This window comes from Pyrus communis, chromosome 13 (genome assembly GCF_041283825.1).
Source record: "Pyrus communis isolate YQ-2024b chromosome 13, ASM4128382v1, whole genome shotgun sequence".
In the NCBI taxonomy this organism is placed as follows: Eukaryota; Viridiplantae; Streptophyta; class Magnoliopsida; order Rosales; family Rosaceae; genus Pyrus; species Pyrus communis.
In genome coordinates this window covers 26724612-26736622 of record NC_142577.1, presented here as the reverse complement: position 1 = coordinate 26736622, position 12011 = coordinate 26724612, and the positions used below count along the sequence as shown (strand labels likewise).

Sequence of the window (12011 nt, the reverse complement as noted above, 5' to 3'; positions counted from 1 at the left end):
AATAAAAAACGAAGAATCAAAATTACACCGAAATATTTTCAAATATCTTAACTTTGTAACAAATTGTGTAAAAACTTCATTGAACTTGTTGATATTTTCAAATTATCCATGAAATTTAAAAAATATCATAAGAATATAGTGCTTCACTTCCTTTCATGATCAACAACTCGGTTTATGAATACTCGATGTTAGAGATATTTAAAACCTTACTTAAAATGCTTATGGAAATTAGGTGGTTATTGTGACAACCCGTTCCAAATTTTACGTTTTTATTTTATTTTAAAAGCGTGAATTTATGAAATTTGCCCTAGAGGCAAGGACTTTGACTTCCGTTGACCATCGACTTGAGAGATGTGGGACTTATTCTTTAAGCATATCCTCGTAGTACTCTTTGGTACGAACGTATAGGCGAAATCCGTTTGCGAGTCCAGATTATAACGGTATACTTATGGACGTTTGAAATTGGTTATTTAAATATTTGAATTCCCACCTTGTGGGATTAGTGGACCAATTAAATTAAAGGGACAAGGAACCAATTAGAATATAAGAGTGAAGCTTGCAGCCAATCAAAAAGAAAAGAAGGAAAAAGAAAAGAAAAAAAAAAAAAAAAAAAAAAAGGGAAGAAAGCTTCCCGTGCACCCATACCCGCACCACCACGAGACCATCTTCCAAGGCCGATTCCGGCCAACTCCGGTGGAGTTTTTGGATGCCACCACCACCATCTTGAAGCTCTCATTCCTCTCTACAAAACCCACCCAAGAACCACCTTGATTAACCATGGTATGGGGCAGTTTGAGGCCACGAAAGTTGACGAAAATCAATGGTGCTCCGGCCACCCTTTTCGATTTTCCGGCAAATTGGCAAAGCAATGGCCGATGCCACCACTTGGGCTTTGTAGCCCATCATTCCAGGAGCAAAATCCAACCAACCTTGACCCCGTTGGACCACCGTAGACGACGAATCGACGTTGGGAAGTTTTAGGCACCCGCCGGCTTCGTGGGCAAAATTGACCATCTTCCGTCCACTTTTGGACTTCGTGGGAGGTATGAAAGTTGCTCCAATCACTGAGATATTCATTTCTGTGAAGTTTGAGAATTTTTGGAAATAGTTGGATTTTCCGGCGAGTCGGGGCGGCCGACCGCCACCCGCGGCGGCGCGTGGCCAGTGGGCCGCCAATGCTATTTTTAGGCTATGTCAAATGTCTTGAATTCAGTTTTTTCATTTGAATGACGTAGGTTGATAGTTGGAACCTAAATTCGTTACGATACGTTACTTGATAAAAATGTGAATCGATGATCCGACCGTTGGATCATCACCAAAATGGGATATATTATAATACGTAATATTTAAAGATTATAGGAATTTACAGATCGGGAATCCGACATACGGATCTTCCTGAATTGGATTTGTAAGTTAGTAAAATAAATGTTCATGGCCACTTGTTTTAGGCAATTGGCGGAGATCTGACCGTTGGATCGTAATGAAATTTTAGTATGTTATTCTTGAAACATATTGTGGATCGTTGGGAGTTGCGGATTGGAAATCTGATATGCGGATCTTCCGGGTCAAGTTATACAGGGTTGTAAACCCTACCATCGATCTTTGATCGACGGTTGACTTGTGGTCAATGGGTATCAAACTATTTTAGAATGTCGTTGAGGTTGTGTTTTATGTGAATTACTTACTCTTCGGATAAGAGTTCTGAGATGTGATTTGATAATTGGTCACAGGGACCAATCATTCAGGACGCCTCGATGTGTGCACTAGAGAATCATAGCGTGGACTCCAAGTAAGTGGATCTTTTCCTTTTTATCGTACATATTATTGAGAGTTCTATCGACACTTTTAAATTGATTAGGTATATTACTTTCATATATAATTATTGTGAATGCTTGAAGTACGATATGAACTACAAATGGCTTGATCCCTATTTAGGGTACGTAGGCAATCTAACGAGACGTTATATGCAGCCATAAAATATTTGAGACCAAAGCCTTGCTTGGGAAATTGAGTAAGGCGAAGGAAATTGGTAAAGGCAAGTTTTAGTTTTATGAATTAGTTAGCTAAATTAGTGTTAATTGGGTCGTCATGGATAATTATCCCTGAAAATAAGTAGTTTGGGGGTAATGCGTTATTGATTGTACACTTCTCACTGTATTGTTTATAATTGAACATGCTACAACATGGTTGAGTATTAGATTGCATCATAGTATATCAATATGTATATTACTTGCATATAATTATTGGGAATGCTTTCAAGTGCAAAGGTGAACTCAAGACACCCAGGTAAGTTCAGGTGAGTTTATGGTACTAGTTGAATCGATTGCGTTATAGCATGACTACAGTTATGTGTTAGGCAACTTCGATACTGTCGTACTGGTTGCCATGAGTTGCACATGTTATATTGAGATGCATTGAGAGCTCATAAACCTGCACCCCGGTGTTAGTGCTCCCGCCCGTGGCCAGGGCACAGTCCTTCACGTGATGTTCACCTCCCGCATCTTATGCTTACCTTGGATTCAAGGTAGGTACACAGTCCTGTCGTACAGACCACTTTAGGTGGTTCCGACTCGTAGGTGACCCGCAATTATTCGCCCAGTCTTCACGTGATCGTAGCACTTGAGCTTATTTATTTACACCCAGTCCTGTCGTACAGACCACTTTAGGTGGTTCCGACTCGTGTGCAGGTATACTTATTGAGCTATATGCTAGCCAGGATTGATGAGATATGAATAAGTCGTATAGGTCACTATAGGTGACTCCGACTTATATGCTAGCCAGGATTGATGAGATATGGATAAGTCGTACAGGTCACTATAGGTGACTCCGACTTATATGCTAGCCAGGATTGATGAGATATGGATAAGTCGTACAGGTCACTAGAGGTGACTCCGACTTATATGCTAGCCATGATTGATGAGATACGGATAAGTTGTACATGTCATTTTAGATGACTCTGACTGATATATCACTTTGTATTGATTTAGTTCATTTGGCTTACTTATTAATGTATGGTGGAGTTAATGGCAAACCGTAGTTTTGGTCATTTCTGAGTATGGTTTGAATATATGTATATATGTTGTACTGTCTTATGGAAAACGATACGGGTTTTACATTAGGGCATTACTTTTAGAGAGGTAATAACTTTGGGAAGCTTGGTTTTATTGCTTACTCACACCTTTTGTTTGGTGCCCTCCAGGTTTTAGCTGCTGAGTTTGTATCGACAACAATCTGTGGTGAATCTTAGTATTAATGGATATTTTTGAGGGTATGATTCTTAACCATACTACTGTACCTTACTTATGCTCTGACATCGCGTGTGAAATGGGTTCGCTCCCACTCGTAGCGCACTCTGGTACTTAGACACTTTTAGATTCAAATTTATTCACTTTTTGTACACTATCACATTTTATGGCTTCGTCACCTTCCAGGTGTCGGCCAGCACAGCTCAATTCAGGATCCAAGTGGACTTTCTGGGTCGGGGTGTGTCAGTTATCTCTCCATCAAGATTTTTAATTTTTTGCTCATAACCTTAGCCCGTAAGATTACCAAAAAAAACAAAACTTTTTAACTAAAAAAGTAATTTCAATAACCTAAAAAGGTAAATACGTTTTAAAAAATTAAGTTCATATCGATTCCGCCATAGAACAAAAATGAACAAGTTCAAGGAACACCCACATAATGATTTTACAGTTTTACCCCGCCAAACCCTACCATATACAGCAATATGTGCATAGTGGTGCGGCCTGGCCCGGCCCGGCCCACAAGCCCAATTTGGCAATAACTAAGCTGTGTCTGACCCTCCGTACAGAACAAAACCTACCGCTTTGACCTAAATAGGTAAAAACAAGGTCACCACCATCACCATGCACAGCTCAGACCTCCTTCATCGTCCTCATCCTCTGTTATCTCTTTTACTACGCTCATCTGCGAAAAACCCAGACACTGAGAGTGTGAACCCACTGTATATAAATGTACACTCCACTGCATTGAAACAATCCCCAAGAAACCATGGCCTCCGTTTTCAAGAACCTTTCTTTCTCCACCTCCATTATCCCCTACTTCGTCCCCATCTTCTTCTCCTGCTTCTTCATCGTCTCCCATTCCGAATACTTGTCAAATGCCACGTCGTTACCCTCCATTACGACAAAAAATAGTAATGTATCCGACGGCGGCGAGTGGGTTCTTTTGCACAAGAGCATCGGCATCTCGGCCATGCACATGCAGCTCCTCATAGACGACAGAGTCATCATCTTTGACCGGACCGATATGGGCTCTTCCAACCTCTCCCTCCCCGACGGCACCGCCTGCCGTCAGTACATCGCCCACAACAGGACCCTAAACGACTGCACCGCCCACTCCCTCCTCTACGACCTCGCCACCGATACATTCCGCCCCCTCTTCGTCGCCTCCGAGTTCTGGTGCTCCTCCGGCACCCTCGAACCCAACGGCACCCTCGTCCAGACCAGCGGATACGGGGACATCGGCATCCGAAAAATCCGCACTTTCTCACCCTGCAACGACGGCAGCTGTCAGTGGGTCGAGCTCCCGGAAAAACTCTCCGACAACCGATGGTACGCCACCAACCAGATTCTCCCCGACGGACGTGTCATCGTCGTCGGCGGAAGAAGAGCTTTCTCCTACGAGTTCTACCCCAAGAAGAACGACGAGTGGTTTTACTTCCGGTTCTTGGCGGAGACCAACGACCAGGGGGAGGAGAACAATCTTTACCCGTTCTTGCACCTCCTGCCGGACGGCAACCTCTTCATCTTTGCAAACAACCGGTTAATCTTGTTTGACTACAATAACAACCGGATCGTGAAGGAGCTCCCGGGTATGCCTGTCGCCGTCAAGCGGAACTACCCCAGCACCGGGTCCTCTGTCCTCCTCCCGCTCAAAATGAACGGGATTTTATCCGAGTCGGGTCTTCCTCAAGTTGAAATCTTGATATGCGGTGGGGCACCACCCGGCGCGTTTTACAAGGCGAAATATGAAAATGAACACGTCTTCGCCTCCAACAGCTGCGGCCGGATCAAATTGTCCGACACCGATCCTAAATGGGTCATGAAGGAAATGCCCATGCCACGTGTCATGTCCGATATGCTACTCTTGCCCACGGGTGACGTCCTCATAATCAACGGCGCGTCGAACGGGACGGCGGGCTGGGAGAACGCGGAAAATCCAGTTTTCAACCCGGTCTTGTACCGAACCTATGAATCCGACCCGGAACGGAGATTCGTGGTGCTGAAGCCAGCCGGCATTCCAAGAATGTACCACTCATCCGCTATTCTTGTGCCAGATGGCAGGGTATTGGTGGGCGGGAGCAACCCGCACGAGATGTACAGCTTCAAGAGAGCTTTCCCCACCGATCTAAGCCTGGAGGCGTTCCACCCGCCGTACCTGGCCCCACTCTTCGCTTCCCTGAGGCCGTCGGTCCTGACCGTCGAAACGAGGGACGATACCATATCGTACGGCCAGGAGTTTTCTGTTACTTTTGTTTTATCCGAGTACCGGGCCGATCCCGGGATTACGGTGGCGCTCGTGACGCCGTCGTTTACGACGCACTCGTTCGCAATGAATCAGAGGATGGTGGTCTTGGACGTGGCGCGCCTGGTGCACCTGTCGACGTCTGCTTACAAGATTACGGCGTATGGCCCACCGAAGAACACAGTGGCCCCACCTGGATACTACTTGCTATTTCTTGTCCACGCTGGGACTCCCAGTCACGGTGTCTCGGTTCGAGTGCAGTGAATGTCTCCTTTCATTGGGCAACATTAGTTTGGGATTTGATTGAGAATTACTGTATTCGTTCATACACATTACTCCTTAACAGTAATAATAACCATAATTTAATATAGTTAGGAATTATTCGACCAATTTAAAGTTTTGTTCATGCTTATCTGATTTTTTGACGCATTAATTCGAATGGTTAAGAATATTATCATTGCAACGATAATATACGATTATGTGATCATAACATTGAAAAATAAATACAAATCAATGAAGCTCAAACGAATCCATCTAAAGTTAGTTATCTTAATTTTGACTTTACAAAAGTCATTAGTGCACTCCTCAATTACATCGACAAGGCGAAAATTCTACTTAAGTGAGTGTAGAATTACCTTTTTCGAAATTTCAATTTCAATTTCCTTATTATAGCTTGTGTAGGTTCCCTTCCCTTAAAAGTCGAGGGTGAATATTTGCATCTTACAACCTTCACTAATGAGTTAATCTCGCCAAATACTTTATTTATTATCGTTCCAAAAAGGAGCATAGGTTACTTGCAAAAACATGACATGAGCACACGACACATATAATCCACTGGTCCATTGCCAATCTGACAACATGAACCAAACTACCATACATTTCTATTATGATGGATAACTTAATGACTACAAGATTATAAAGAAAAAACTGTGCTTATATCCCATTTCTGTGTAGGCCTCTCTGATTCAGTTCTGACTCGCTACCAGTTTGGGCATCATTATTTACAGTCCAAGCTGTTGTCTTGCAAGTTATGATCATCATGCCACATATATGATCCTGCCAAAAAAACTGTTTTGCAGATGACTTTACAGCACGGGTATACTGTTACCATAACATCTTATATCAACGATACGTAGACATGTGTAAGTTTTTGTTTGCATAATATTGTATCATTGACACAGCACATCACAGTAATAGTGTACCCGTACCATGTAAGTTGTTTTCCTGTTTTACTTATTTGTTCTTGTTGATCTGTATTTGTATCTGGTTGCCCAGAAAAGATAGTGCAAGAAATTCAATCCACTCAGCACACACATGAGCCAATAGAATCTCTCCAGGTGGTAGTGATTCAGCATTTTACCGGACAGCCATTTGTGGTCGGAGTATTTCCCTGAAACATCATTCACCACAGAAACAATCACTGAGCTCAGATAATACCCCATTGCCAAGGAAGCCCAAGTGAGAGCTGTTGCCAGAGACCTCATGCTCGTCGGCGCTTCCGTGAAGAAGAACTCCAACAGTCCGGCCAATGTGAAAAGGTCCGCTGACCCCAGGAACAAGTACTGAAGCGCAATCCAAAAGAACGTGACGGGAAGTGGCTCGGTTGAGTCTAGCATTCCAGAGTTGGACGCTACGCGCTTGCGCTTGATCTCCACGAGGGCTGCTATTGCCATTGCAATGATGGAGAGGGCTAGGCCGGCTCCTATGCGTTGCAAGTGCGTGATTCCCATTTCGGATTTCTTGGCCCTACGTGCGAATGGGATGATGAAGAAGTCGTAGACTGGTGCTATGATCATGATGAAGAGTACGGGGAAGATGGGGAGGGAAGCAGGCGGGACTTTCAGAGAGCCGAGCTTTGTGTCCATGGTCGCAGCTTGTTGGACGGAGAATGTGGAGAGCTGAGCTAGGCAGCAGTTGAGAATGATCGTGCATGCGAAAATCGGGAGGATTTTAAGCACGATTTTGACTTCTTCTACTTGCTTCACGGTGCAATGTAGTTTATCGTGGACTGGCTTGTTCACTACAACTGCTCTGTTTAGGAACTTGAGGCTTTCTGTTGGTGTTTGGTTATCAGTGGCGTAATCCTCCTTCTCCACGATGTTTGGTTCTGATACTGCTTTGGTGATTAGGGTTGAAGAAGGAGTTGGAGCCATGCTCACAATGGCATTGCTTGGACTTCCGGTCACACAGCTGTGAAGTGTGGCAGCAATTAAAACCTGCTCAATAGCAACAGAAATTAAATTAGATTACTTGGAATTCAAGCTACCTTTTTAGGCCATTCCCCGTATTTTAGATTAGTTTAAAGCAGAAAATCGCTTATATAAAAAATCTGCGATTTAGATTTCATCCCTTGCTTAAGTAACCTAGATCTCCCCGATGTGTTAGTGATGTGGAATTTACATTATCACGAACATTACAAGGTGCACATATCATCTTACTTTTCTTACCTTGAAAATGGTTGTTAGGGGACTTCCATTAGGTATCTTGTTCCTGTAAAGAGTAGAGCCAGCAAGGAACACCGGTATGGACAACAATATGCTAATGGTTGCAATTCCGAAACCCCATTCCCACCCTTTGTTGTCTTCAATCCACACCACCAGTGTCACCGCAATCAGGCCGCCACAAGCAAGGCAGAAGACATAGTAGTTGAAGAAGGTTGATCTCTGCTTCCTGCCTTGTGGAGTGCTCTCATCAAATTGCTCGGCGCCATGTGATGGTAAAGAGCCCTTTATCCCTCCGACCCCCAATGCCACCAGATACAGGCCTAGGAACAGCATGGCAGCTTTTCCACCTTCAACTTCTTGGCATGGATTGTCGAGGCTGTCTTTGGTGCATGATGGTGGCTTCAGTGAAGGTAAGCGAGCTTGCACTGTGAGTAGGATCAAACCCTGTGACAATGTTGGAAGTTTGAATCGATTGATAAGGCAGATAAGCATTAGGCAAAAGAATAAAACATTTGCAAGTTAAGAAGACTAAAATATCTTAAAGTTTGTGATTTTCGTGCGAATGTAAGTTAGCTCAGTTGGTCAAGGCATTACATCCATTCCGGTAATCAATTTCAATCTCCTCCCGTGAATTAAACTAATTTAAAATATCGCCACGTCTATGTTGTGAACTTGGGTTTGCCCTTGGACTTAAGTTGGGCTGACCAACTGCCATAAATATGTGGGCCATGATTGGGCCACAGATAATGGGCTCTACACCCTTCGAAGTGACCAATAGAAGAGTTCCAAAGTTTATGGTTCAATCAACAGTAAACCCCAAAATTTTCTATAGGCAAAAAAGGAAAGCTAAAAACATTGGGATTGGGTCCCCAATCCACGTGTTGAATCCCCACTTCAATTTTTTTGGAAAAGGACTTGCTTATGAAATGTCACTACGCATGAAAGTAATGTTTTTGCCTTGGGGTCCTATTTATCCTAAAGACCATGGTTGATGGCTCTAATTTGATGTACATTTTGTCGAATTCCACATCCCTCTCGGCCTCTGGCCCCTATTGAAACCGTAACCAGACACGTGGTTCTGTGAATATGGATAGAAGACACCGTCGTTGTATATGATACTTGCCTCTTGCACAGTTAAAACTTATACGAGATCCAAAATAAGGAAATATATGTTGGATGTGGATCTTTCAACCACAATATATATGATTGATTTTACTTGGTACAATCATGTTTCCCAAAACATGGGTGTACGTGGCAGAAAAAGGGCCAGCACAAGGGGTGGAGGTGGTGCACCAAAGAAAGGGATCATTTCTAGATCTCTTTCTCCTAATCCATCAAATCGGGAGGATCCGTGCGTTGAAATTTGATCCAACGGCTGAAGTTATTATAATTTTTAAAGTGTGCCTTTGTTTGTAGTCGTTGGATCAAATTTCAACAGCACAGATTCTCTGATTTTATGGATTAGGAGGAAGGGATCCGGAGATGATACATTTCCATACACTAATGAGTGATATAGCTAGTGAGATCTTATCATGTAGTGCTGAGTAGTGTTTCTATCAAGCAAGTCTTAAGCAAAGACAAGGTTGTGAAGGGAGAAGACAAAGATTGTATTAATGCATGCATTGCTGTCAAACTGAAATTGAGCATTCGAAGTTTCTCACTGTCATGGCATGACATAAGAAAACAAATGCATAGCAATACATGGGCCCTCAACCTCGACAACAATTTATATGCCATGAGTACATTGTTATGATGACGTTTCATGCCAATAATACATCGTTATAAGGACAAGGCGGAGCTAGAAAAACTTATAGGGGTGGGCTATGTTTTCTTTCTTGTTCATGATAGGCTAATTTTGCCAAAAACAAAAAAAAAAAACATGGGCTAGTAACAGTTGGTTCTGTCTAGTATATATTGCTCTTGTCATCCTGCATTATCTGTAAAAAATAAAAAAATATGTGCAGATAGCACCACTCTTTCGCCTTATCAAGGCTGTGAGCTTTCTCACATCAGAAAAAAAAAAAAAAAAAAAAAAAAAAAAAAACAATGAAGTGGTGTGATGTCTAGGCATCAACTGAACTCATTGACTACAGCAAGTTATGATTCTAACTAATATATCCATACAAGTTATCAATTTCTGAGAGGCTGTGAGGGTTTTATGGCGCTTGCTCCCAACCCCAGTTTGCACAGACTCCGAGTTCCTGTTGCAAGCCACGTGCCCTTTGGAGTTTGGACTCCCTCGAGAGAACCAACCCAATTATTCTATATATATTATAGAATTAATAGTCCTAAAAATGATGCAAAAGTTAAGGGGAAAGGAATGGAAGAAATGCGTGCAGATTATCAGCATATATATAGCAATTAACAAAAAGCAAGAGAAAGCTTGTAACCGAAAAAAGAAAAAGCGGTGTTATTTATAGATGTTTTTAATCTCTCACACGTTCACACACTGGTATTATTTTTTATTTTTTTTTATTTTATTCGATGATTGAAAATTAACAAGAATGTGTAACAAATAAAAATTAGTATGTAAATAGCATTAGAAAGAAAGAGAGTTGCAAGCAGAAGTAACCAAAAAAGAAAAAACGTTCAGAGAGAGGAGGACTGGAAACTGTAATTACCAGAAATTCAATAACTGTACTTATCAGGTAGATGTGATAAGTTGTGAAGAAGGCATCGGATAAGAAACCACCGAGAAGGGCCAGAAGGAAGGCGGTGCCCATGAAATCTGTGACATTGTTTGCGGCTTTGGACGGAGATAAATGCATATAATCCTTTAAGTACATGACCAAGTTGCTTGAATTTGCCAGATATGCCAAGTTCTCCAATACCTCCGCCACTAAAAAATATGCATAACAACACAAAAACCTATCAAATCAGTGAAAAAAAGCACCAAAATACTTAGAAATACAACATAATCAATGATTTCAAAAACCCAATTCTTTGTTTTGGGGTTTGGAGTGATGAGGATTAGGTAGAAATGTTCTCTTGTTCATCAAGTGACCAAGGAATGAATGATCACTTACCTTTGGATTTGACATCAAGGATGGAGAATAAATGAATGTACTTTATGTGTTTTATTCTCAATCCTTGATGTGAAATCCAAGGGTACTTAAACCAGGTGATCGATCAGGTGACAAAGAAAAAGAGACACATACCCAGCACAAGGGAGGAGGCGAGCATGCCACCATGGCGACCTCTGATTGCAGGTCGGCTTCTCCAGTCCACGTAGCCTTCCCATCTGGTGCTGAGCTGCTGTTCTTGCTCCTACAGGAACCATTACAAAAACTCATGTGACTTAAAGGGGTATTGCAACTTGCAATAAAGAAAAAGCAGCATGACAGGAAAAGAAGTGTGAGGGATGGGAGGAAAAAAAAAAAAAGGAGAGAGGAACCCACCATTTCTTTCTTGTGCGCCCTCCTTTTCTTCCCACTTTGGATTTCAATTTAATTTGGATTGGATCCCTGGTGCCAGAGGGTTTTGATTAATAAAGAGTGGTGACTGGTGGTGGGAGATTTAAAGAGTTGGGAAGGATTGAAGGGAGTCCAACTTGGGGAGAGACTGGTCAAGAGTCAATAGACCCTTTAGAAAATGACTTAATTTCCCTTTAAAATCTCACATTGCATGTCACAGTAGAGAATAAATCAAATGAATACTAATACTCTTCACATTTTATAGTCTAATGAACATATAAAAGTAATTAATTAATTTGTGCATGCATGTTAAATTGTAATTTTCAAAATGATTCCATGCAAGCAAGTATTTTGAAATCAATTATTTTTCATGCTCAATTTATATTATTGGAAGGGTAGATGTTTTATGGAAATATACCATATAACTAGACAATAGTAAGTGGTGAATTGCCCTAGTGATTAGTACTGTTTTCCTCTTCAATCCCCAGAGTCCTAGTTTTAGACTCTTCTCCTCATCTTATAGCGCGTTTACTAACTCATAATCAGAATGAGAATAAGAAATCTGATTCCGATTACGATTACGGATTATACCTGTGTTTACTAAAATTTGGAGGAATCAAAAGTGCGTGGGGCCCACACAAAAAATGGAATCCAATTCTTGAAATTG

At 42.0% G+C, this 12011-nt stretch overlaps 1 protein-coding gene, 1 long non-coding RNA gene and 1 pseudogene across 2 annotated transcripts; 2 read left to right on the top strand and 1 right to left on the bottom strand.

Moving 5' to 3' along the window:
- Positions 1–580: 580 nt before the first annotated feature.
- LOC148692023 (uncharacterized) lies at positions 581–3400 on the top strand. The gene is made up of 3 exons (XR_015954868.1): positions 581–1043; positions 1731–1789; positions 3200–3400. It is a non-coding gene; the product is annotated as an uncharacterized LOC148692023 (long non-coding RNA).
- Positions 3401–3879: 479 nt separating this feature from the next.
- LOC148692022 (aldehyde oxidase GLOX pseudogene) lies at positions 3880–5751 on the top strand (annotated as a pseudogene).
- Positions 5752–6227: 476 nt separating this feature from the next.
- Positions 6228–11460, bottom strand: LOC137737829 (protein NRT1/ PTR FAMILY 4.6). Its single transcript, XM_068477396.2, has 5 exons — positions 11330–11460; positions 11090–11198; positions 10553–10770; positions 7935–8375; positions 6228–7703 (listed from the first exon to the last, which is right to left on the bottom strand). Exons 1-5 carry the CDS (start codon positions 11330–11332, stop codon positions 6717–6719), a joined length of 1758 nt encoding a protein of 585 aa, XP_068333497.2. The 5' UTR covers positions 11333–11460; the 3' UTR covers positions 6228–6716.
- Positions 11461–12011: the final 551 nt, after the last annotated feature.

Coding starts and splice junctions, on each gene's coding strand:
- LOC137737829 (XM_068477396.2), bottom strand. Junction 8,376..10,552: donor GTACAGTTATTGAATTTCTG/GTAATTACAGTT, acceptor ACATTGTCACAG/GGTTTGATCCTACTCACAGT. Junction 7,704..7,934: donor CCCTAACAACCATTTTCAAG/GTAAGAAAAGTA, acceptor GCTATTGAGCAG/GTTTTAATTGCTGCCACACT.